This window comes from Sphaeramia orbicularis, chromosome 3, assembly GCF_902148855.1.
Source record: "Sphaeramia orbicularis chromosome 3, fSphaOr1.1, whole genome shotgun sequence".
NCBI classification, from domain to species: domain Eukaryota; kingdom Metazoa; phylum Chordata; class Actinopteri; order Kurtiformes; family Apogonidae; genus Sphaeramia; species Sphaeramia orbicularis.
This window is the reverse complement of record NC_043959.1, coordinates 30,756,380-30,783,036: the sequence shown is the minus strand read 5'-3', so window position 1 is coordinate 30,783,036 and position 26,657 is coordinate 30,756,380. Positions and strand designations below refer to the sequence as shown.

The 26,657-nt window shown below is 37.4% G+C and overlaps 1 protein-coding gene across 1 annotated transcript in view; it reads left to right on the top strand.

The window, feature by feature from the left end:
- Positions 1 to 26,657, top strand: part of LOC115413880 (neural-cadherin) — a 527,604-nt gene that overhangs the window by 192,547 nt on the left and 308,400 nt on the right. The window contains exons 7-8 of the mRNA XM_030127006.1: positions 1,220 to 1,362; positions 24,041 to 24,213. Coding sequence (XP_029982866.1) covers positions 1,220 to 1,362; positions 24,041 to 24,213 — 316 coding nt within the window. The remainder of the gene's footprint in view (positions 1 to 1,219; positions 1,363 to 24,040; positions 24,214 to 26,657) is intronic.

The window sequence follows — 26,657 nt, the reverse complement described above, 5'->3', positions numbered from 1 at the left end:
ATTCATTCTACATTCGTCTGACAGCGCAGCCCCTACATCACAGTAGATTCGATAGGTTCTACCATCTGAGGGAATTCTTCCCTCCCAAATGTTTCAGTTGGTTTGGCCCATGAGTCGTCTTTTTTGGAGCGGTAGTGCAAGTCAGTCGGTGGTGATAGAGGGCAGGAAGAGGCAAAGTAGTAGAGTCGAAAAGGCCATGTTAAAGAAAATGAAGCTACTGAAGAGTTTGGTGTAAACCAGGTGCATTTATCTACCGGTGCCATCAGCACTGTGTGCCCCCGCCTATTTGAAAATCTGCAGGAAGAAAAGCTGCTCTGACCAGGATTCAAACCCCGATTTTCTGCTTTGCTGTCTGAAGTGCTACCTGTTGAGCTAAAGTGCCATTAGCTGATGATTGTCGTGGTACTTTTTGGGCTGACCTTTACAGCTAAGCTTCAGGGTTAATTAAGTTTAAAGTGTATATTGTTTGTGAAATATGACTGTAATACACGGTGTGTTCTGTGAACAAAGCATGCAGTCCTCCTGAGCAAGAATATGACAATTCAGAGAAGGATATCTATGTATGTATATAACTCCCCCCACCCCACCCGCTTTAATTTTTTCTGGATCCGCCACTATACCTAACAATAGAGCGCCTCTTTGTTGGGAAGAAAAATGTAATTTTAATTTCAAAATATTTTAGTTTCCATTTATTGCTCCAGCACAAAGGTAAATACACTTTCACTTCATCATATTTTTTACCCTATGAATCTTTATCGGATTTCAATTTGAATTAAGCATATTGTTAAAGGGAAGTGTTTTCTGTTAACTTACCAACATATACCTGAACTTATTACCAATAAAAAAGCATTGTAAGAGTTAGCTGCTGTTTAATTTATTCAAATTCCTCCTCCATTGAAAAAGTGGTTTGGTTTGGGCATGAAACTCCTGGGCTGAAAAAGGGCCCCCCTCTGCCCCTGCAAAGCTGGATTGATATTATATACTTTTTTGGCCATTAAACACTATTCTCATATAATGCAGACCACTGTTATTTATATAAAACCAAAGTTGTTACTCTTGCAGCTCTGCTCATCAACAGCTACTATATAGAATTGATTGGAAACATCGACAAATGCTTGACTCAATGTGTCTCATTTTCACCTTTATCACAGGACGGCGGGACACATGTCATCCTGCTGTGATCATGTGCTGATTCTGTGTTTCTGTGCATTTCTGTCAGATATCGGACATTCGTCTCAGAAGATGCAGGCCCAAACACACTTGTGGCTACAGTACTGGCCAAAGACCCTGATGGAGACGGGATCACATACAGGATCACAACGGGAAATGAGGAGGGGAACTTTGTTATTGACAGCCAGAAAGGTAAGACATGATGATTTTCCTTTTTCTTTTTTTTTTTTTTCCTTCCACTTTAGCTCTTACAAGCCCCACAGTGTACACAGCACATGTGTCCTTTATATAATAGTGGTTTATTGATTACTTGAGGTATTTTTAGGAGAAATGTATAGAAGTTTAGGCAGCATAGGGGTTTGTTATTGTGCTTTTCAGCTATGTAGAGTTAGAACAAATCCTGAAATATACACAAATCTATATTATAAAAGCCAAGTGGCCTCTGCGTGTGTGCATACATGTGTGTGTGTGTCCGGGGATTCACACAAAATCCAGAAGGCGCTGACTGCTGCAGTTTGGTTGACTTATGTATTTTTGGTCAAGGAAGAGACTAATGAAAACAGCAAGCTGATAGGACCAATGTTTTGGGAGATATTAGTAATTTTGGAATACAGTAGCCTTACAATCAGGTAGCTATGGCCAGAATGCTTTGGCGGTGACTGCTGGACAAATGTGATACAGCATGCACAAATACACAACAGCATAAACTGTTTTGCACTATGCACCACAAGAGAGTTGTCTCTTTTAATTCTGTTGTACATATGTATAATGACAATAAAGGCATTCTATTCTATTCTATTCTATAAAAACCACCACATCTAGAACCTATGGATCCCCATGGGTCAACGCGCAAGCAAATATCTATTTTTCCTCTTCTAAAGTTATTTTCGTTTTGCTAATCTGCCCGTTCTCCCTGAAATATTTACACACACAATAAAAGCATGTGGTGTTTATCAAGCAAACCTCTCAGGGTCTTGAAAATAGGCTTCACATAATATGTAGAATGCTTTATGTCCTTCACTTTATACAGTATTTTGTGAGTAAAGATGCCTCTGTAGCTTCTCCCCATGACTGTGAGGAGCTTTGTCAAGGGTATCTAAACCCTGACAGGTCATGCCGTGGAAACGCTGGAATAATCAGCCGTAGTGTGACGAGCGTTTCAACAGTCTTTGTAACAAAACACCATCTGAGATTCACACACACTTCTCAGCTACCTCTGAGGATAGAACAGCAATGTGCCACAAGCAATGTGAAATAGCAAACTGGGGTAATGATGGAGTATGTCTGTGTCTGAAGTAAAAGGGGGGTGTTGGAGGTGGTGGCAGTTTCATAGTGGTTCAGTCCTTTTGTAAACTGCATCCACCTCCAAATCTGCATATTGCATTATAGGGTAATGCGGTGACTTTTACAAATTCAATTACTCAAAACTTCTAGGCGTAATTTCCTCTGTGCACCAGCAATGACATTCACTGTCAGCTGATAGTGGCGTTCATTTTATCGAGCAGGGAGAAACGTCTAGCTTATAACTCGACTCTGTCGGCTATCTGATGGCGAGCCGAGACGCGCCTTTGCCATTTATATTGTTTGGCTGTCATTTGCATTTTTGCACACTGACCAAATTTTCACCCGTCATCGGTGCGTAAAGGTTAAATCCTCGCTTTGTGGAACGAACAAGCTTGGAAGCAAAGTTCAGTTCAGTAGCAAAGCAATCTTTTTGTGACAGCAGACATCTCCTGGAATATTATTTCAGGGACCTGCTGCCTCAGCGTATTTAGACACACTGATTATTTAATTGCTGTATTAATTTGTAAAATACATCTTAATGACAGTTGTTGATAGATTATGATTTAAACACTTACAAACAAATGTACACTTTAACCCCAAGTCTTACAGGTGATTACACTCTTTGTTACTAAGTGGTTGGTACTGAATGGTACTGATCATTCATGAATCTATGGTACTGATTAATGGTTTATTGTTGGCCTATTCCACTGGCCTTTTCTACGTCATGCTGTGAATTTGACTGTTCTGTTATGACAGTTGTATAATAATTATCTACCTATTTATGCCCAGTCTTATGATCTTCTCAGTATGAGGCAATATCTGTCACATATATGTCATTGTTGGGTTTTTTTTTTTTGTTTTGTTTGTTTTTTTTAACTTAGAATCAGCGTTTTATAGTGTCTAAATTAGGACTGGGTCTTCTTACATGGAGCCCACCATGCTGAGATGTTTCTGCAGAAGAACAAAACAGACGAACCAAACACAAGCTCTAGAGAGGATACTACACATTTTTATGTACAGCCTCACCACTGAATCTTAAAATTCTACCCGTACGCCTTTAAATCCCAAGTGAAAAGAACTTAAAAGCTCAACATTTTAACAAAAGGATAAAAAAAAAATTAAAGGATGGTCTAATCTTTTACAAATTTGCATTATTTATTTATTTATTTTTTATTTTTCAAACGTATTCAATCCCCATAGACTCCTACACCTCCATATTTACAGCCTGGTTTAAAATCTTACTTCTCTGTATAACTTGATCTTTTAAATTACATCAACACATACAGTTTATTTATAATTAATGAATGATTTAATGAATCGACCGGCGTGAGTATGTTTGTGTTTGCTGTCTGGGCTTTGATTGACAGCTGCATCAGCTGCTGAGTCTCACATTTTGAGGTTCTGTTTATTAAATAAACCATAGTTTGTGATGAGGCAGCTTTTTTTTTTTTTTTTTTTTTTTTTTTTTTTTTTTTTTTACATATATTTATTTGAATTTTGAAATATAGATACATAGTGAACATAGACATTCAATATGAGCTGTAGTAACCCCAGTCCCAACACCCCAACCCCACATCTCTTCTATCAAGGTTTGCAAATAGAAGCAAGTAAATGCATAAATAAATAGAAATAAAGAACATAAATATACACAAAGTTATAAAATGAAATGCATAGTGCAGTACCATTAGCATGTGTCCAGACAGCAGATCAACACCACTCAAGGGACTGTGGAGCCAGTGTAGAGCATACAAGTATTATTACAATACACTCAATGGCAGATAAATTTATAGCACAAAAAGTGGTGGGTTAATCAAATTAACATCGAGTGCCCTTACAGAATGTGTTAAGAGGTAGTGACAGGTTCAAGGGTATGTTTCAGATCAGTGTTTTTGAGAAATTTTAAGAAAAGGCCCCAAATTTGATAAAGTTCACAAAGCTTATGTTTAAGACTATAAGTCAGCTTCTCTAATGCTAGACATGAAGATAATTCTTTAAGCCAATGGCTAATAGGAGGACATGATATATTCTTCCAGTACATGGCAATGAGACGTTTTGAATGGGCAAGGCAAAGATTTATCAATTGGATTTCATGTGATTTTAGGGAAAGATTACACTGGGTTACAAAAAAATGTTTTTTGCAAGTTGTCTAGGTTTTTTCAACTGAATTAGGACCATTTTGCACCGCTAAATCCAAAAATGACATCTGTTTTTCTCAATCAGGTCAGGTTTTTTTGCTAATTTGATTTTGAAAAATTTGATCGTCTCACAAAATATAATAATTAATACCAAAATAAGATTGGTAAGCACACTTTATGAAACTTGTGACTTGATTCCTGTTAGGTACAATGGTGTATTCACCGCAGATGTAGCAGAATACATCAGGCTTATTTTTGCAAGATCTTCTAGTCGAAGCCAGTTCATTCACCTGTAATATTAAAAAAAAACATTAATCATAAATTGGCAAAAGTAAAATCTTCAGAACTCGTTTATTGCAAGAAATATTAAAGAATTTTGTATCATATGATGTGAAAATGCCCATAAATGTAAGCAAAAATGTTAAAAAGCTAATATGTAGCATAGTTCAGAAAGTTGACCTGATTGAGCAAAATTAATGTGATTTTTGGATTCAGCACACCAACATTATCCTAAATCAGCTCAAAAAACTTAAACAATAAATTTGTTGTTGACCAGTGTTATCAGGGTAGAGGCCTAAGATACAGAGTTTGGGAGAGACAGGAATAAGTATGGAAACTATTTGGGAGAGTATATGGGCATGAGGTAGCTTTACTGTAATTGTGGGTCAGAAGTTCCATCAACACGATCATCCAACAAATCCTATCAGGAAGTTTCCTTTTAGTTATATTAGCTAATGTTGGCATTAATTCATACTGGATTATATTTTCCTTCTGCTAGTCGGCTAATTAGGCCATCCTGTGCTAAATGGCCTGTGTGAACACTATGTTAATTAATGCAGTTGAACACAAATATAAGTATTAACATTGATTATAGCTGAATTTATTTGGTTGGATTTAACCCTTAACTTTATTCAACACATTTTAGTGTCAGAAGTCGGTCATGTAGACCACTGGGGATAATTGCATTTGAAAGTGCAGACTTGAAATACTCTCCCACTTTTTATTTAATGTTGATAGAGCAAACACAACCAGAGATATGACGGTTTGAACTCAAAGCAAACAAACATTAATAAAAGTATGAAAAGAAAACCGGAGAAAACGCTTATGTAAAGATATGTTTTTATGTCAAATATTTGAGTATAGTTTTAATTTATTACAATTTTGATTTCATATACCTAATATTTGGAACCAATATTCACTTTTAAAGTCGCTGAAAAGGTTTGTTAAGCATCTTTGTGTTATTTAATCAATAAGTTATATAAATTTTTCGAATCAGATTTTGTCTTTTTTGTGTGTTTTTTATCCTTTTGTGTTGCTACAGTAGGTTAAAGTGAAAAAATAATAGGCAGATGAGATAGATGAAGTTGTGCTGAAAAAAAAGATACCAAACATGGGTATAGTAAACACTTCTTTATATAGTATATAAAGTCAAAATTAAAAGTACTCAAAAATGGCCAAAATAGGCTCAGACCCCTAAGGATTTTTTTTGTTGGTGTTTTTAGTGAGGGTCGTGTTTTGTCCCTTCGGTTTCTCTCAGCTCTTGTCCAAATATGGGCTCACAAAATGGTGATGGCCAGAATACCCAGCCGAATGCTTCAAAACAATAGGTGACATTTTCAAGGCATCGTCCTTTTTTTTTTATTGTTCACACACTGACACAAATGCATATTTATATGGGGAGAAACAAGTTAGCATAATACAGATGCACACAAAATGCTACGCCATTTGTCTGAGCCTGTGTGTGAGCCAAACTATGACACCATAATGCTTGTAATATGATCCAATATCTTGTTTCAAAGAGCCCAATATTTGGTCACTAAAACTATTTTATGATTCTTATAATGGAAGGCGAGCACATTGGATTCTCCCGTCCTCTCCAACCCATCTCATCTCACCGCCTCTGATGAAAATCTTTTATTGCATCTTCTCCCCTCTCACCCTCCCCCACTCATCCTAAATGTCTGACAATCATTCAAGTGATTGTTTTCCTCCCTTCTAGCAGGAGCAGCCCTACTGGCCTCCCTCCCCATGTTAATTTGACTGTAACTCACCCCCGAATACAGTGCATTTCCCTGAGATTTAAAGCACCCATTAAGATCTAAGCAGACCGGTCAATATGATGATCACGCTCTTCCTATTAAAACCCATAAATACAGAAACAGCCGCTCTGTTGGAGGGGAGGAACTATTTACTGACAGCTAAGGGGGAATGCTGGCACCAATAAACATCTTCGATCATTTCCTTTTTTTTTTTTTTTTTTTTTTTTTCTCGGCTAAGTTTTATGGTGTTTTGGGGAGAAATCTTTTCCTGAGGTGGAGGCAGTAGGTGAGTTTTCTGTGAAGAGGCCTAGATAACCAGTGATGGGGTAGCATTCACTTGTCTTGTTTTATTTCTATTATTTAGTCTTTCCTCTCGAGCTGCTCGCCTCCTATCTATTGTGTTTGGTCTGATGTGCTGACCTGTGGCTGATCCCAGCTTTATGTAACAAACCCACATTGTTTTGCCCTAATTCTTCTCTTTCCATTTTCCTTCTGGCAAATATATTGTTTTTGCTTTTTCTCTGTCAGTGTTTCACTTCTCGTTATTTGTTTCCTCTTCTCTTCTCTTCTTCTCTCTTGAATTTCCCTTGGGATCAATAAATTATCTATCTATCTATCTATCTATCTATCTATCTATCTGTCTGTCTGTCTGTCTGTCTGTCTGTCTGTCTGTCTGTCTGTCTGTCTCTTCCCTTCTCTTCTCTTCTCTTCTCTTCTCTTCTCTTCTCTTGAATTTCCCTTGGGATCAATAAAGTATCTATCTATCTATCTATCTATCTATCTATCTATCTATCTATCTATCTATCTATCTATCTATCTATCTATCTATCTATCTATCTATCTATCTATCTATCTGTCTGTCTGTCTGTCTGTCTGTCTGTCTGTCTGTCTGTCTGTCTGTCTGTCTGTCTGTCTGTCTGTCTGTCTCTTCCCTTCCCTTCCCTTCTCTTCTCTTCTCTTCTCTTCTCTTCTCTTCTCTTCTCTTCTCTTCTCTTCTCTTCTCTTCTCTTCTCTTCTCTTCTCTTCTCTTCTCTTGAATTTCCCTCGGGATCAATAAAGTATCTATCTATCTATCTATCTATCTATCTATCTATCTATCTATCTATCTATCTATCTATCTATCTATCTATCTATCTATCTATCTATCTATCTATCTATCTATCTATCTATCTATCTATCTATCTATCTATCTATCTATCTATCTATCTATCTATCCATCTATCTATCTATCCTATCCCACCATCCCTTCCCTTCCCTTCCCTTCCCTTCCCTTCCCTTCCCTTCCCTTCCCTTCCCTTCCCTTCCCTTCCCTTCCCTTCCCTTCCCTTCCCTTCCCCTCTCCTCTCCTCTCCTCTCCTCTCCTCTCCTCTCCTCTCCTCTCCTCTCCTCTCCTCTCCTCTTCTCTTCTCTTCTCTTCTCTTCTCTTCTCTTCTCTTCTCTTCTCTTCTCTTCTCTGTTCTCCTCTCTTCTTTCCTCTTTTCTTCTCTTCTCTTCCCTTCCCTTCCCTTCCCTTCCCCTCCCTTCCCTTCCCTTCCCTTCCCTTCCCTTCCCTTCCTTCACTTTCTGGCATGATGCTGATTGGAGAAAACACTCCCCCATTCCTCCCTATACCCTCCCTCCATCCTTGCATTCCTCTACTCCTACCCGTCTCACCCCCCACCAAACCACTTTGTTCTCCATTCTGTGTGATGTCTCTCACCCGTCCCTCTCTTTGTCCTTCTACTGTCTCCCTCCTGGCTGCCTTCATGTGAAGTGACGGCTGCTCGCTGACCCCCGAGGAAACATCTTCTCCATCTCCAATAAGTGATGATATGTGCTGGCTCCGTTTACGGCTACACCCTCACCCACCAACACACACATGCACACACACTGTAACACTCACTGTACTCATTTTAATAAAAAATTCACAGACATAAACATCAAACATGAGACGCATCATGTAGACCTGAAAGCATATGTAGAAATATACACTGAGTTTAACAAGCATGGATGCGTACATTACGAAGTACAAGCGCAAAGAGGGACTCATGTATACTCGCAAGGTCATAACCCGTACTATGGGGGACACATATCTCATAGATTAGAACAGATGCTCACTGTACACTTTGTTCTTAGAGCGTCCTAAAACCTTTTCTGTGTCCTATTTTCCACCACTTACCAAGCATGTGTTGCTCTCATCTAAGGCTTTTAGGCCCTATTAGATGTTTATACCGACCAGAGGCAGAGTAAAGCAAGGATCGGACTACAGGGCGCCTCCGGTGCTCCCTGTATATGTAACATAGTGAGCAGGCCATAGCCTCTCTCTGTATCTGCCTGCTGCCTTTACTGAACTGGTCACATTTATCTGGCCTTCTGTCTCAATTCATTAAGCTTGGATGCACTCCCCAGCAGAGCAGCATGCTAGCGCAGCGTGGGTGGAGGGAAAAGGGATATGCCTTGTCTTATACTGTGCTAGTGCTTGCATTCCTAATGCATCTTTAAGATGGATCTGCATGTTTTCTTATGTTGTATTTTATAATCTTAAGGGCGCACAGACCAGACTGCTTATATTTCAAGTCCAATTACAACCATGATGACTGCTGTGGCCTTTGTACATCTCCTAAATTTTCTAACTATTGTACCTACCAACCTATTACTTCCTACTACAGTAAAACACTAGTACTACAGTAATGCATAGGCTCTAAGGGCACCTCTGGAACATTTGGTGCCACCTCTAGCTCATGACACAACTCTAATTTGTACCTTAAGCCTTTATAAGACTCTCATAGAAATACTTTGAAATTCAAAATTTTAACCTTAGTGTGTTATTGGAGGACATAACAAGACTTTATTACTTTATGTCATTTTTCAACATTTTTTGTTGTTATGTAGAAAATCAAGGTTCATGAAGCTACCATATTTGATTCTTTACCCATAAGCGACAAAAAAAAAAAAGAAAAAATCCAAGAGGTTCATTAAAAAAATATAAGAAAAACACATGTAAGGTTAAAGGAACAATTATTTTAGAACATTAGATCATCACTTTTAGAACATTACATCAACATGCGTGCTGATCCAGACACCTGTCCACATCCACATTATCCCTTTGAACATCATTCCTTACATTAGTACATTAGTTACTTCATGGTACCTAACAAAGCAGGTGCACTCACTGTTCATGCAGAGGTGGCCCTTACAGACCCTGTAGACTGCACTGGACCTGAGATGGTTGCTGTGTTGTAACTGTTGTTATCACTGTCTTGTAATGTATGCAGAAATGACCAAAAATAGTCACCTGCCTGATAAAGGGTTAATGAAAAAAGAACCAGTGGTTAACTCATTTGTGTTTATCATTTGTAAATCCAACTGCAACATTACACCAACATTATATGTCTAAACTATTGGTAAAGAGATAAAAAGATAATCTTTGAATCTGAAATCACGGAAACTGTCATGTATTACCATATTATCCTTATTTATTAGAGTGTATGTTTGCAAAAGTATGGGTTTTATCATATTATTGTCTCTCTTCTTTTTTTTTTTAAATAATGTAAATATTACAACTCCTAGAATATGTTGCTAGCAGTATTTCCTGGAGCCAGTTGAAGACAAGGTCCACATGATCAAGATGGTTCCAAATCTGGTTCATTTTGAGCCCTTGCTCCTGTCAGTTTTTGTCAGTTAAAAGCAGTTTTGATGAATGAATTCTAGATAATGTAATGTATTTAAACTGACAGTTAATGTATCTTTAATGAGAAGTTAAGTGAGTCTAAGTTGGTGGGTTGGTCTGTCTGCAGCAACAGTTGTGTTTTTATTCTTACTGTGATTCCATTTTTATTATTTTTTCATAGCAATCTCTTCTAAATCCATTATATGATTCAGTTCTGATCAGCCCTCAGATATATATCATACAACAGCCTATTTGGGTTTGGATAATGAGAAAAAATGAGGATAAACTATACAGGCTACAGTCATTTTAGGGCATGAACAATTTTTTTTTTATTTATTTTTTTTTTCATAGTCAACGTGCTCAGGTTGAAAAGTGAAATAGTCGACCTGAACATATCCATTAGTTGAAAGAGTCTGGCGACAACAGAAATGAGCAACAGCGCCCAATAAATGTTCATAATCAAAAACCTTGTCCACATTAAAGAAGATGAAGGTTTGTTTAGAGTAAAGGTTGAAGTATAAAGAGCTGTGACATAGCCTTGAGTGTGCAGAGTATATTCTATCCTCCGTAGAATTCCAATTAAAGTAGCCTTTACAATGTTTGATCATAAAAACTTCCAGTCATTACAACCGTTTATTTCTGCTGGGTTAATAGTGAACTTGACCCTTCTGTACAACATACACACAAACTCATCATACCTTTCCAGAATACCTATTTCATGTATGAAATGGAGGCACGATGGAAGTAAAGGTCACGGACTTGAATTTCAGTGAAAGAATGGAGCTGTCAAATACAAGCACAGTAATTGTTAAAAATATTGGCGTTAGGCTGCATCTTCCAGTGTAATCACAAAGCCACCTACCAGGTAGAACAATTAGCTGCCAACCCTTTCATCACATGTGAAGTGACACATATACGTTGTGAGCACTGAAAAGGTAAGGTTGACTTTACCGTCGAGTGCTCAGATTCTTGGTCTAGTGTGAATATTCTTATATCAGCAGTAGCAAATGCAGCACTGGTTTGGCACTGACGTTCACACATTGTAGTGGCATTTGTGTCAAAATCATGTCGAACACTCCTCAGCCCTGCGTTCCAATGAGCAGAAGCTAGCACTGGCAGGTAAATCTGGGCTTTTCCACTGGTTTTCAGTAGGCTCAGCTGCTATATGGGCTGTCTGGAGGTACTTCTGCAAGAAAATGTTAGGTGTTTCATTGTAATATATATATAATCACTTCAGGCCATTTTTAGTGTAACATAAGTGTATAAAAATTTGCAAAAGCATCCAAAACATCCAGAAAATAGACAAATGTTTTCTAAATGCATTGAGGGCCACCTGCAATCATTAGATTTGGCAATACCTTTTGTTATTTTGTTGCTCTCCACATTGATTTTCCATGAGACTGACTGTGTTCAAAATGCCTCTGGTGCTGCACCTGAACATTATTATTTCAGGGAAAAAAATTCTCAGATCTGTGAAACATGTTTACAAATGACTATATTTATATTTGTCATAACAGAGACTGGATGCATTCAACTAACTATGGTTTGCTCATCTTTTTCAATTTCACTTCGATTCAGTTTACTTTATTGCCCAAAAAAATACATGATGTTCCTCCCTTCAGTCCCGCAAGAACATCCACAGTACATGTGTGTTACTATACTGATGTAATTCCTACTGGAAAATGAAATACTGCTGAAACAGTGAGGAAAAAAAAACCAAAACAACTTCGTGCAATCTAACTGTGGCCCATTTTGGGAAAAACATGTATATATAGTTGTTTATTGTTCATTGTTTATTGTTTATATGGATCGATCCCAGCCAGCATGTCCATGCGGGCCCCAGAAGGGTTACATTTGGGCTGCATATAAGGGTCCCATTTGGGTTTGTCCACAGTTTCCATGGTGGCCCCACATGTGTTTGCCCATATCAGAATCAGAGATCTGAATATATCATATTATTTATTCTTCACACTATTCATCCCATGATATTTATCTTCCATGTCATTTGCACTACTTCTCATGTTATTTGCACTACTTAAATTCTATGTTTAACAAATATCTTAGTTTGCAATACTTTTTATTTTTTAATGTAAATAATTGTGCCTTTTACTGATATTTGTTGTTGTTTTACTGATATTTGTTGTCTGTCTAAATTCTTGCACTGAACCTGAGAACTCTACCTCAGTTTTGTTGTAATTGGTACAATGACAATAAAGAGATTCTGATTCTGATTCTGATATGGGCAAACACATGTGGGGCCACCAATTAAAACTGTGGACAAACCCACATGGGACCCTTAAATGCAGCCCAATTGTAACCCTTCTGGGGCCCACATGGACATGCTGGCTGGCTGGGTTCTACCATAGTGGTTGCTACTCTTCCTGGGGTCAGTTAAAATACAAATACAGTTACAAAATACATAGCTACATAAATAAAAACAAGTTTACAATTCATTTTTATCATCAGCAAGCTGAAAATTTTATCTCAACACATAAACCTTAAAACATTTAAACTTTTATCTTTACAGCAACTTGGTTTGCGAGAGTCAAAACAATCACGTTGTGTACATAATATGTAGGAAAGTAGACAGATTCCTACAAAACCTTCTTTATTACAGATCAATTCCAGTTACATTAGTGTAGTAATTTAAGGGCTACTGGAGATAGTGGAGCAGTTAAAGCAAGATTACCTATTATATGTTACCAAAGCACTGCACATTATATTTAAATGATCATCATTTTTAACCTTGAAAGACCTAGAACTATTTTTATGGCAGCTTCCAAATTATTTTTTCCTCTACAATTAACCTTTCCTAAGTTGTTTGTCACCATTTATTATAATATTTTCCTCTTCATTTTGTATCTTTCAGTGAAAATCTGGTATTTTTCTCTGGATTGTGTAGTGGTTCATACAAACTCAGAGGAAGTCCAAAGGTTCTTATATCAAAACAGACTAAACTGAAGGACAAAAATTACTTTTCCAACAAACTATATCATTAACTGAACATAAAAACATACTACAACTGCAGTTACTTGTCAAACTATATAGGTTTGATTGGTGACTCAATGTTGCAGAAGATGGTGTTTGATGGTGGAGTCTCTGAAATGGTCTTATCTGATGATGATGAAAAGCTGAGAAACTGCATTTTATCTGAATTATTTACATGTATTGATAGGATTAGTCGTTCAATACTTATTACACATTTTTGATCAGGAGATGCTTTTGGTGACTGGTTACATATTTATTTGTTTTGCATGAAAAACAAAAAAAAAATCTGTATTGTTTCTCTGTCATCCAGGTTTAAGGTTAGCTGAACACAGGGTGCGATGTGTCAAAAAACAGAGGGGGGGGGGGTTTTTTGTTTTTTATTTTGGTTGGGGGGGGGGGTGCGTTATATATGTGGGGGTGCAGTCCTTAACTACTATAACGGTGGCGTGAAACGAAAATTAAACTTTACATACTTTCAACATCTAACTCCTGGGTTCTATTCCTGTATTATACACAAAATTTTCACAACTTCTAACCTGTATCCACTGGACCCCCTGCACTACTCTATGGGAGGGGGCCATAGAGTAGTGGCCCCCTCCCTCCTTTACGGCGCTCCAGTGCATGGGGGCGTTCGCAAATTCTGAGATTGCCGACAGTTCAGTTCAGGTCAACATTAGTGCCAGTAATAAAGGATATAGGTGTAAGAAAACTGTCACAACCTGCTTATTATTTCAATTGGTTGGTTGCCCCCCCCCACGGATGAAATTCATTGAGCAGAAGTAGGGATGTAAAAACCAGAGGGGGGAGGTTGATTGCCCTATCCCCCCCCTGACAAATCGCATCCTGGCTGGACATATGTTTATTACTGAAGATGTCATATTCACATCATAATTAGCATCAAAATGTTCCAGTTGGGGACATTGCATAGGGGTTTATCTGCCATTTGTGCACCATACCACAAGATAACAAGGAACCATAAGTCTTTTGACCGAGCAGTACAAATATGCAGGTCTTCACATGAGTGTAAGACAGATGATGCAAAATCATATCCTCATTTGCAGACTGTATTAAAATGTTCCACCACAGGGCATTTTACAAATAATGCTGTATGTGTCTTTAGTATTATAATCCTTTTTTTCTTCTTCAGCAGTAAAGAATATTATAGTTGTAAGACAACAGAGTTGGTAAATGTTAATCTGTGTGCAGACAGTTGTGAAAAATGGGTCAACTTTGCAAACAGTACAGCAAGACAAACAGCAAATGAAACAAAGGCACTGCAGCTGCATGTATGTGATGCTGGAGTTGAACTACACAAAAGGCTACATGTTGCTACTGGACATATCAGTGCTGTTAATTATCTTGTATGGTTGGTAATTGCCCTGTCAGTTTTTACAGCATGCACAGACTTCTGTCTGAAACCTATAAAAAAAAAAACAACAACTCACTACCGGACCTTTGTTGTACTAGTCATAAACCTCTGCAGCTGCATTTGTTGATCATAAGTGTTTGTGCACCTGTGTGTACTTTACAGTGTAGGTGTGTGTGTATGAACATACAGGGTGGGGAGGCAAAATTTACAATGAACATTTAGTTGTTTTTTCTCAGCAGGCACTACATCAATTGTTTTGAAACCAAACATATACTGATGTCATAATCATACCTAACACTATTATCCATACCTTTTCAGAAACTTTTGCCCATATGAGTAATCAGGAAAGCAAACGTCAAAGAGTGTGTGATTTGCTGAATGCACTCGTCACACCAAAGGAGATTTTGCGATAAATCTGTCATTTCTGCGGTTCAGAACAGCATCGACAGTGAAGATCTTTTCATCTGAAAAGATCGTTACAATGGAGGACTTTTTCTTGAACCATGTAATAATTTTCTTGCACCTTTCCAATCTCTTTTCCTTCATAGCTGTTGTCAACAAGTGTTTTGGTGTTCTTGTGTAAGATTTTAACTTCAAATCATATTTTACTGCATTTCTAACGGTCTTGTTGTCTACCTCAAGCTCAATTACCATTTCTGTCATGGATTTGGTTGGATCCTTTAGGATTTTGGATTTGAGAGCTTTAATAAAAGCTTTGGTACGTTTTTTGTTGCTTCCTCCACTTCCAGACTTTCTCGTAATAGTTTTGCTCATAGTCATTCTCTTCTTTCCATTATAAACAGTCTTTATGGACACTCCAACTATTTTTGAAATCTCCTTTGGTGTGACGAGTGCATTCAGCAAATCACACACTCTTTGACGTTTGCTTTCCTGATTACTCATATGGGCAAAAGTTTCTGAAAAGGTATGGATAATAGTGTTAGGTATGATTATGACATCAATATATGTTTGGTTTCAAAACAACTGATGTAGTGCCTGCTGAGAAAAAACAACTAAATGTTCATTGTAAATTTAGCTTCCCCACCCTGTATTTATGCATTTATGCGTCTGACACAATATACGTGACACGTCTTTCTTGAGGCAAAGCTTCTTCCCCTTACACCTCTACGGCTGTAAATTGGAATCATCTCTCTCTTATTCTCTCTAAGCATATTTTTATCTCTCTCACACTCACACACACACACACACACACACACACGGTCAACGCACAAACACGCACACAGACACACACCTACACATACCCATAACTGTGGACAGCAGTGCCAGGGAACCAGCCATTGTGACAAACACCTCGAGGCAGACACCCCCTCCGTGGCAATCCTCCATCTCTTGTGCAACAACATGCACACACATACACCAAAACCATCACACACACACACACGCACATACACATGCATGCTTTGAAGGCAAACAGAAGGAACGTACTGTAAATGCACAGTTCACAAATATCCGTGTATATGCAATGTATACATACGTGGAGAATGCATTTGGTAAAAACGTTCGTATCGTCTACAGATCACTTTTTTGTTTTCACGTGTCATGCGGGTACAGTTGCCTTGAAAACACACGCATACATCTTCCAGCTGTAATCTGTCTCATCGGTTCCCTTGGTGTGGTAAACAGAGATAGAGGGATGAATAACACACATGCACACACACATGCACACACATACAAACGTTCTTCCAGACACACATATGTATCTATGATAAGTGTATATATGATTCCAATTCCAAGGTCTCTTGTGAAACACCAACCAAATGAACACATGACAATGATAGCACCTGCCCCTGCCTCTGAAGATAAGGAGAATGTAATAAGTGTGTCCACACTTTTAGCCCACACACACAAAGTAAACAGAGCACCAAAGGGTGAGATGAATACAGAGTGGAGGAGAGTCATTCAAAGCAGAGAGTGGGATGCAGATGAGACGCCTACACCGAGGGACTGAAAGAGAGTCAGAACGAGAGAGAGACAAAGAGGATGAAATGGAATGCCAGAATGACAGCACTAAAAGGGAATACCAATCAATTTAACTATTCATATGTTGTGTAGACATAATTAATGAAATCTTTCTCTCAGCTAAAAACTGGAGTAAGCAAGTGCACATCCACCAGAAACTTTTTTTTTTTTTCTTTCATGGCTTTGCTGTTTTTTTTTCTTCCTACTCACAAAGGAAACTGTTGTGTTCATGCAGCAGTAAAATGTAATTCTCATTATTTGGAATCTATTTATTACTTAATTGGTGTCATTTGATATTGTTTATGATTACACTGTAGTTGTGAAGCTTCACTTGTGTACTGTTTGCATTGCAGAGACTATTACTAGTGATCTCTAAGAGTTGAATCACTTCCTGGCTAATATTTGTCATGGATATTGGGTTGTCATACTATTGGGATGTCATACTGCCCAAAGACATGTTTTTTTTTTTTTAGTCTTTTAATTTTAGTGTATGAAAACTCAAAAATGAAATAAATGTTTTCCTCATGCATTTGATGTGTCTAAGAATGCACCACAGATAAGTTAAATAAGACAAATTATTCCTCTATTATAGCTTTTTGGGCACATGAATAATTGATGAACCGACGAACCACTTTATATTGGCCGAGAGCAACAATTCACTATAGTTTCTCATTTTTACTGAGTATATATTTAGGCTTTTCATCATACTTATTTAATCTATTATTAAGCTTGAAATAGTATAATTATTCAAGTACAACATTAACTAACACAAAACAAGAAATACATGTGCTTATATTTACTTTTCACCTTGATTTCCTTTGTCAAACTGTTTTTGCTTTATAAAAATGCACTGTTTTTATGTTTAAAGTAATTATGAGTAATATTTTTACAACATCATTGGATCTAATAAGTAGGTTAATGAGAAAGGGATCATGTCAAGGGATGTTTTTTTTTACTTGTCTCTAATGAGCTTGACTTTTTTTTTGTTGACCGTGCTTTCTGTCCCATTCAGCCACTTGTGTTTGTTAATACAATCAACAACTGAACATTTTAGGTAATCAGCTCAAAGTTTGGACATATTTTCAGTTTTTACTACAACTGCTGCTGCTGACAAACAATTATGGCGTACTCGGAGAAACGTTCATCAGAAGTCTTGACCTTATATGTGCAAATGTCATGACTTGACTAGTTATAGATGTAACAAATTAAGAAGGAATCAAAACATGTTGTAGAAATCCATTCAGTTTTTGCCAAAAATGAATATAAAAATAGTTTTGCAGCACCTGGAGGGTTCAAATCCAAACTTTATGAACTATTAGGGTCCAAATACACAAATAAATGAACCAAAGACGAATAAAAGTGGGTTTAGCAAAATATGACCCCTTTAAATCAGTGGCACATAAAAATGGTAATGAAAGCTGAAATGCACACATGCAGTGGTGTTTATTTACATCAGAAATTACTGCGTCTTCTTCTATTGCTGTTTCTAGAGTGTCAGACAATTCTGCACATGTCAGAATGATTTATTCCGTTCGAGCAAGTGACTCTTGTCAACGCCCGTCATAATTGGATCAGATTTCTCAACAGTAACGGTCTGATTCGATTTATAACCAGATTGAAGAAATTCGGCACATTTAATGCATTATGTTGTAAACTTCTCATACCTATATTGCTTCTTATCTTAGCTTTGGTGAATGATGTAAAAAAAAAAAAAGTAAATAAATAAATACAAATGAATGGAAATTACTTCCACCAGGAGAAAAGCAGTGTGTTGTAATGAGTTCATTATTTCATTGAGTAAAGTTGAGACCAGCTGAGTATTAAGGAGCTCCATGCAAGTTCAAGAGTTTTAATGATCTCTATCACTCATGCTGCCTGTCTTGTTGGCTCTTACTCTTTACCTTCAAGCCACTCCCCACTGTCTGCACCTCTCCTTCCTAGTTTCCATCTCCACCTGTTTACTCACATAAAATGTAAAAACAACAGGACTGTGTTCAGAATCACATATTGTTATTTTCAATAGCAATATACAGCACAGTATGGCATAATGTATACATTAATGCAACGCACCACATGGTCACATCACCATAAAGCTTCTCACCATGGAAACTGTTACTTATTTACGTCAGCTATTGGTAGATGTTTACTAATGTTCTAATTAGATTGTTCAAATTAATTGCCAGTGTTGTTCTCTACCTAGTGTTAATGTGCCCATTAGCTTCTCTGACTTGTCTCAAATTACAAGTGCGCTTTTTTTTTCAGTGTACGTAATTATCTATGTGAAAATATATCATACAATAATAGTTCTATGTACTTACACATGTACTCACTTGTCTCCCCCCGCAGCGCATGGCTGTTTTTGCTTATATTTTCTCAGTTGTATATCCATATTTAATGAGTGGAGTGAACTCCTATCCAGACTCCAGCAGAGGAGGTGGTGGTAACGTGCTAATTACGCAAATAGTGACCTGCTGTTATACCAAAAAATAGGAAAACAGGATGACAGTAATGCATTATGTGCTGGAGTGTTTCATGCAGCTATCTCATAATGGAGCAAGATGATACATTTGGCTGCAGTTGTATGTGCATCAAGGTGCACTGCAAAAATCAAAATCTTACTAAGTGTATTTTTCTCATTTCTAGTCAAAATATCTCATCACATTTAAAAAAGAAGTAATCACCTAAAGAGTAACTTTTCAGTGAGACATAGGAACTTATTTTTAGACAATAGATCTAGAAAATCTTATTTCAAGAAATCTTACCACGATCATTTTCACTTGTTCCATTGGCAGATTTTTTGCTTGTTTCAATATTTTTTTTTGCTTAATTCAAGCAAAAAAAAAAAAAAAATCTTGAAACAAGCAAAAAATCTGCCAATAGAAGAAGTGTAAATTATCTCTAAGATTTCTTGAAATAAGACTCTCAAGGTCTAAAATGAAGTTCTTAAACCTCACTTACAAGTTACTCTTTAGGTGATTATGTCTTATTTTAAGTGTGATGAGATATTCTGACTAGAAATGAGGAAAAATACACTTGGCAAGGTTTGGATTTTTTGCAGTGTGTCTTTGAGGTTTGTCACCTATTGTATACTATTTCCTACTTTTGGTTAGAATCATCATACCAGTTATGTGTTGGTGGGCCATTTCTAACATGGTTTAGGTCTTCAGAACTCACCTCTGGCAGATCATTTTGAATCAGAAAGTCAGGCTCTGCAGTCTACTTTGTTTATTTATTTGTTTATTTATTTTGAATCTAACATTAAAACCAAACCACAAAAAGATTGGTATAAAAAGAAAGGAAAACATTTGAAAAGGAGCGGGATAAAGTTTAATTTATAATGTCCCGCCCCTTTCCCCATCCTTCTACCTATCCTAAATTCTTATGTCAGATCCCATAAGTAACACAAAAATCCTACACATATCAGACTAAATTCTGACTAAGCACAAAATACAAAAATGCTGTACATATCAAGGATAGACTGTCCATTTTGTAACAGCATTTCCCATCAAAATAAACTCTGTCCCTTTGTTAGTAGTAATAATACCCATATCAAAAACAAAAATAAACTGTCCCTTTGTTAGCAGTAATAATACCCATATCAAAAACAAAAATAAACTCTGTCCCTTTGTTAGCAGTAATAATACCCATATCAAAAACGAAAATAAACTTTGTCCCTTTCATAGCAGTAATAATACCCATATCAAAAACTAAAATTAACTATGTCCCTTTCGTAGCAGTAATAATACCCATATCAAAAACAAAAATAAACTCTCTCCCTTTGTTAGCAGTAGTAATACCCATATCAAAAACGAAAATAAACTTTGTCCCTTTCATAGCAGTAACAATACCCATATCAAAAACTAAAATTAACTATGTCCCTTTCATAGCAGTAATAATACCCATATCAAAAACAAAAATAAACTCTGTCCTTTCCGTAGCAGTAATAATACCCAAATAAAAAACAAAAAATAAACACTTTCCCTTTCGTAGCAGTAATAATACCAATTTCAAAAACAAAAAATAAACTCTGTCCCTTCTGTAGCAGTAATAATGCCCATATCAAAAACAAAAATAAACTCTGTCCCTTTCATAGCAGTAATAATGCCCACATCAAAAACTAAAATTAACTATGTCCTTTTCGTAGCAGTAATAATACTTATATCAAAAACTAAAATAAACTCTGTCCCTTCCGTAGCAGTAATAATATTCATATCAAAAATGAAAATAAACTCTGTCCCTTTCATAACAGTAATAATACCCATATCAAAAACTAAAATAAGCTCTGTCCCTTCGTTAGCAGTAATAATACCAATATCAAAAGAAAAATGGGCTATGTCCCTTTCTTAGCACTAATAATACCCATAACAAAAACAAAAATAAACTCTGTCCCTTTCATAGCAGTAATCATACCCATATCAAAGACAAAAATAAACTCTGTCCTTTCCGTAGTAGTAATAATACCCATATAAAAAACAAAAATAAACACTTTCCCTTTCGTATCAGTAATAATACCCATATCAAAACAAAAATTAACTCTGTCCCTTCCGTAGCACTAATAATGCCTATATCAAAAACAAAAATTAACTATGTCCCTTTCATAGCAGTAATAATACCCATATCAAAAACTAAAATAAACTCTGTCCCTTCCATAGCAGCAATAATATTCGTATCAAAAACAAAAATAAACTCTCTCCCTTTCGTAGCAGTAAAAATATTCATATCAAAAACAAAAATAAACACTTTCCCTTTTGTAGCAGTAATAATACCCATATCAAAAACAAAAATAACCTGTGTCCCTTTTGTAGCAGTAATAATACCCATATCAAAAACAAAAATAAACTCTGTCCCTTTCGTAGCAGTAATAATACTCATATCAAAAACAAAAATAAACTCCATTTCATGGCAATAATAAACATATCAAATACAATATCACGGCTTATGCTAACAGTAGTGGACTCCTGCCGGTTTTTGGACTTCGCCTGCTCAATTTATTACCTATTTTGTCCCTGACCTGTCTCCCGCCTGATCCTAGCCTGGTTTGACAACAACTCTGACTACCTGTGTACAGACTCCTATGTACCTGACGTACCACATCCCCTGCTTTCAGACCGGCACTTCACCTGCCAGCCCGCATTCCTGTGAGATACCCCATAGTGACTTACCTCTACACTGTGGATTAATCTGTGTGAGCTGTATTCAGTCACCTACCTGCCTGGGGTCCGCCTCAGCTCATCATCCTCCTGTTTCACCATTTCCTTAGGGAGACTCCCACTTATCTTTATCATCCAGTTCCTGCTCAGTATCAGTAAAGCTCATTCTGTCTCCTGAGTCCTGCTTTCTCTAGTATCTCCTTTAGCATAAGATAATCATGACAATCACTGTATGAAGACAGTAGAGATACTGCCAATTCACTGCACTGGTAACGCTGTCAGACTTGATGTGCATTTTCCATATTATGCACATTTGTCTAATGCAGTGTTTTTCAACCTAGGGGTCGAGACCCCACGTGGGGTCACCTGGAATTCTAACGGGGTCAACTGAAATTTCTAGTAATTGATAAAAAATACAAATAAAAACTTACTAATAAAAACATTTATGGTGATTTGAGAGAGACAATCATAATACATAAAAGACATGACAAACTGTGAAGCTGAAACTGAAGCACTGTGGTACTGTTTATCTTTCAAATGTTCATTGTGGTCGGTTTAAGATGTTGCAGCTCTTTCATAATTCATAGTTTGAGTTAGTGTTTGTTCAGTATTAATTGTCAGCCTTGTAAATCCAAGCTGGACTGACTGTACATATCCTGGCCAAGGAAAATAAAATTCTCACTTTGTGCAGCAATCTCCACCTGGCTTTTCTGCCTCCGTCCAGAATAATATACTTTATATAGACTAAATGTCGTCTAAAAATTAACATTTATTTGCAACATAGTATCGCAAACTATTACATGATCAAAAACAAATTAATTTTAGCAAAAAACAAAACAAAACAAAACAAAAGTCTCTGTTTTGAATGTCTGGGGTCGCCAGAAATGTGTGATGTTAAAATGGAGTCACGAGCCAAAAAAGGTTGGGAACCAGTGGTCTAATGTGTTCAACAACAGGTGAACTAGAAACATAGGTGCTGCTGTTGGTATAAAATGTGAAGTTCTTTTGCATCACTTGTTTCCTCATTTTGAAGGTCGTATTGCAAATTTAGGGGTACCATTAATTCATTTGAGATTATTTTTGTCATGGATTATTTAATTAGATGAAACTATGTACAGTAGTAGATTTGTAGATCCTTACTTGTAGCTTTATTATTGTTTTGCATAGATTTACCGTATTTATACCCAGTCATACTAATTAAGGATTCCTATGTAAACAAATATGATGGACAGGAGAGTGAGCGTGGTTACAATATTGGTAATGATAACTTTCTACAGGTCTGTGAAACTTGTTTATAACTTACATTAAACAACATGGCGACAAAACAGAGGGTCGAAGCACTGTGGGGGCATTTTTCTTATGCATTTTCCTTGAGACATTTAGGGTATAAACTAAATTAGAGGGTAATTTTTTGGACTACCATAGGTATTTCTGAAAAAAACAAAACAACAAAACAAAAACATGTACAATTTATTAAGAGGTATCCTGAAATGCTACCACTTTACAACCTGCTGCAGTTTTCTGTGTCTGTGATTTGTGGAAGGATGAGCTCAAACTGTCCTTGTTCCTGAGTGATGGGGATGTCATGGTGAGAACAGAGGTGGATGAAGCAATTACCCATCATGCTTAGTGCCTACAGTACATGCATGTGGAAGCAGTATTATGATCTAGGGTTGGCTGAGTTGGTTAGGTCAAGGTTCAGTAATGTTATGTGTCCAAAAAAGATGTAAATATGTGTTTTGACATTGCATAAGTTAAAGAAAATGATGCCATTTAAAAAAATAAATAAAAAATTTAAGCCAAACTGTGTATGCAAATTGCCTTTTTTTTTTACCTGGCACTTGAAGCAGTTTACAATGTGCCACGTCGCCCATCTACACACACAAGCAGACACACATTGACACCATTGAAACATCCACTGGGGTTGGGTCTATGAGTTGGTTCCAGGTTGGATCATGTACCCCACTGCTAAGGACCATGTCCAGGGTTTGTTTGGGGCCAGACCAAGACCACCTGCTCTGAAAGGTCTTTTTGTCTGGGTGGCACCAGAGTGTGGTTACTGTGTTCACACCTGCCAAACAAATCACACCAAGGCGTTCGATTTAAGACTCAGACTCTAGGGAGCCAAGGTGGAAAAACATGCATCTTCTAATGTTATTGATAGAATTAAACATTTAAAAAGAGCCTTTTTTTTCCTTTTTTTTTAACTGTGGCAATAATGAGACACACCTGACACAGAGTGTGTTGACCACAGTCTTGTTTGTCTTTGATAACAGGTCTGATCCGTCTCCGCTCAAGTCCACCACCTCGCCTCCAGGGTGTTGAATATGTCCTCAACATCACGGCAACGGATGACAACGCCTCAGGCGGACCACAGGCCTTGTCATCTACAGCCCAGGTCATAGTAGGAGTGGATGACGTGAATAACAACAAGCCTGTGTTTGAGAAGGTGAGATGAGCATTCACACACATCATCACACATCAAACTGATAATAAACACAACATTTAGTCGTGCTTATTATCAGCTTGTGGTTAAAAGGTTGGATGTAAACATCTGCTCCCCTGGCTTCTCTTCTCTTCTCTTCTCTTCTCTTCTCTTCTCTTCTCTTCTCTTCTCTTCTCTTCTCTTCTCTTCTCTTCTCTTCTCTTCTCTTCTCTTCTCTTCTCTTCTCTTCTCTTCTCTTCTCTTCTCTGTCTCCTCTATTCTTTCCTCTTTCTTTCTCTTCTCTTCTTTCTTTTATCTTATTTATTTTCTTTTCCTCTTTCTCTTCTTTTCTTTTCTCTTCTCTTTTCTCTTCTTTCTTTTCTCTTCTCTTTTCTGTCTTTCTCTTCTTTCTTTTCTCTTCTCTTTTCTCTTCTCTTCTGTCTTTTCTCTTCTTTTTTCTCTTCTCTTTTTTCTTTTCTCTTTTCATCTTTCTCTTCTCTTCTCTTCTGACTATATTTCCAAATGACCTCTCTCTCTAATTATTTTCACTATCTCTTCTTCCACCTCTGTCTATCCCACATAAGTCTCCTCCAACTCTCAGCCTACTTCTTTCTCTTTCTATATTCTCTATTTATTAGCCTGTATCTTTCCTCTAGAGGAGCGATTAGCCAGCTTGACCCTAGTCTTTGCACTCTCATCTCTCTTCTACATCATCTCAGTCTTTTAATTAAAGCTTTGAGGGATGTGAGAGAAATCCCGACCCACCAACACTGGAGCCACAAGTCCTAGACCTGCTTTTCTCAATCCATGTCTCAATTTTAAATGATGAGTGACTTTTCCAACCCTCCTGAGGTATGGTGAGCCAAGATTAGGTGTGGGGTTTGCAAAGTAAACCTCGCTCACTCTCAAGTGTTTCCCTTTCGGCTTCACCCCTTAGCAGGAAGGAACAGAGGCACCGGCGACAAGATGAGAGGCAAAAGAAAAGAGAGAGGACGAGAAGAGAGGGATCCCTGGTCCACAGTATTTCATGTGCTCAGTATGCACAGCTGTCTCTCGCAGGAATCTCCTGCTGGCATTATAGTCTAACTCTATGATTCATTCGCTTCTCTCTCGCTGGCAGGATGCTGATTGCAACAGACAAACAAGCCCCTGACTCCCCGAGGGAGACTGGGGGTTGAAGAGAGATATATTAAGATAAAAATAAATAAATAGATATAAATAAATAAATAAATCAAACATATCACACAAAAAAGGAAAAACAAAGACAAATAAGAGTAATAATACATCTGAGACAAGGTCAAAGATGGGCAGTAAAACCGAGGGACATGGTAAAGGAAAAAAAAAACCCAGAGAAAAAAGAAATTAAAGAAGAAGAAACTAGGGAATTTAGAGACAAAGAAAACTGTTTCTGTTGGTTTCTCAGCCAGTTAAGACATCTGTGGTTAGTTTGTGTTTCCTCTGTCACTGGCAGCCGGCAGCTGGACACTGAAGCAGAAAGGGCCTTTTATCTTGTTTTGATGCCCAATCTTATAACGTACTGTATCCACTGTGGAGCTCAGGGCTGGATCAGTGAACCAAGACAGAAGGAGACACACACACATACACAGAGACAGACATAGATAAATGTGGGATCTCTCGGATATTGCCGGATCCTGTATATTCCCACTGGCTCAAATCTCAGGACAGACACATAGACATTCACTGGCCACCTGTATTCAGGTTATTACCTCATATTTCTGTTTTGGCAGAACTATCATTTATAATAGTGTGTGTTGGACAGTGTATCTTTTTTTTTTTTTTTTTTTTTTTTAATAGAAATACACTGCACTATTAACCACCACTGTCCAGCTGCTGGCCACTGACTTTCTTTAGTTTCACAGTAATAGGTGGTCCTTATCATTCCATCCATCCATTTCCTAGATTTAGAGGTGAGGTATTGTAGAATAAATAAAAACCGAAGAAGTCCTTCCCAAAGCCACATCCTTAGATCCTCTTAGGACATCCCAGGGCTTCTTCAGCCTAGGTGGGATAAACTATAATCCCTCTAACTGACCAGGAATTTTATCCCAGTTACACCTGCCTGAGTACCTCCAGAGAACAACATTCTGTAGTGAAACCTATCAGGTGTAAAAAGAAAAAAAAAAGAAGTCTGTAGTAAGCAAATCACATGACAGATTTTTGGTAGCGTTCTTTCAGTCACAGCAGGATTCAGTTTTTAGCACCCCTACAGTCCAAGGCTTCCTGCAGCATCACATCCAAGTGTTCCTACGGAGATCTACTTCTTCAAGCCTCTCGATTTCCCCTGCGACCGGGACATCTAGATAAAATAGGTGGAATCGTGAATAGTGTCTATTGACCACGCTGACATCCCAGCACATGTAAGAGGTCTCCAACTGATAAAGGCAACGGACCCATTTTTTATTCCGCAAAAGCACCGGCAGATACACTGTTCATCACAAAGAGAATCA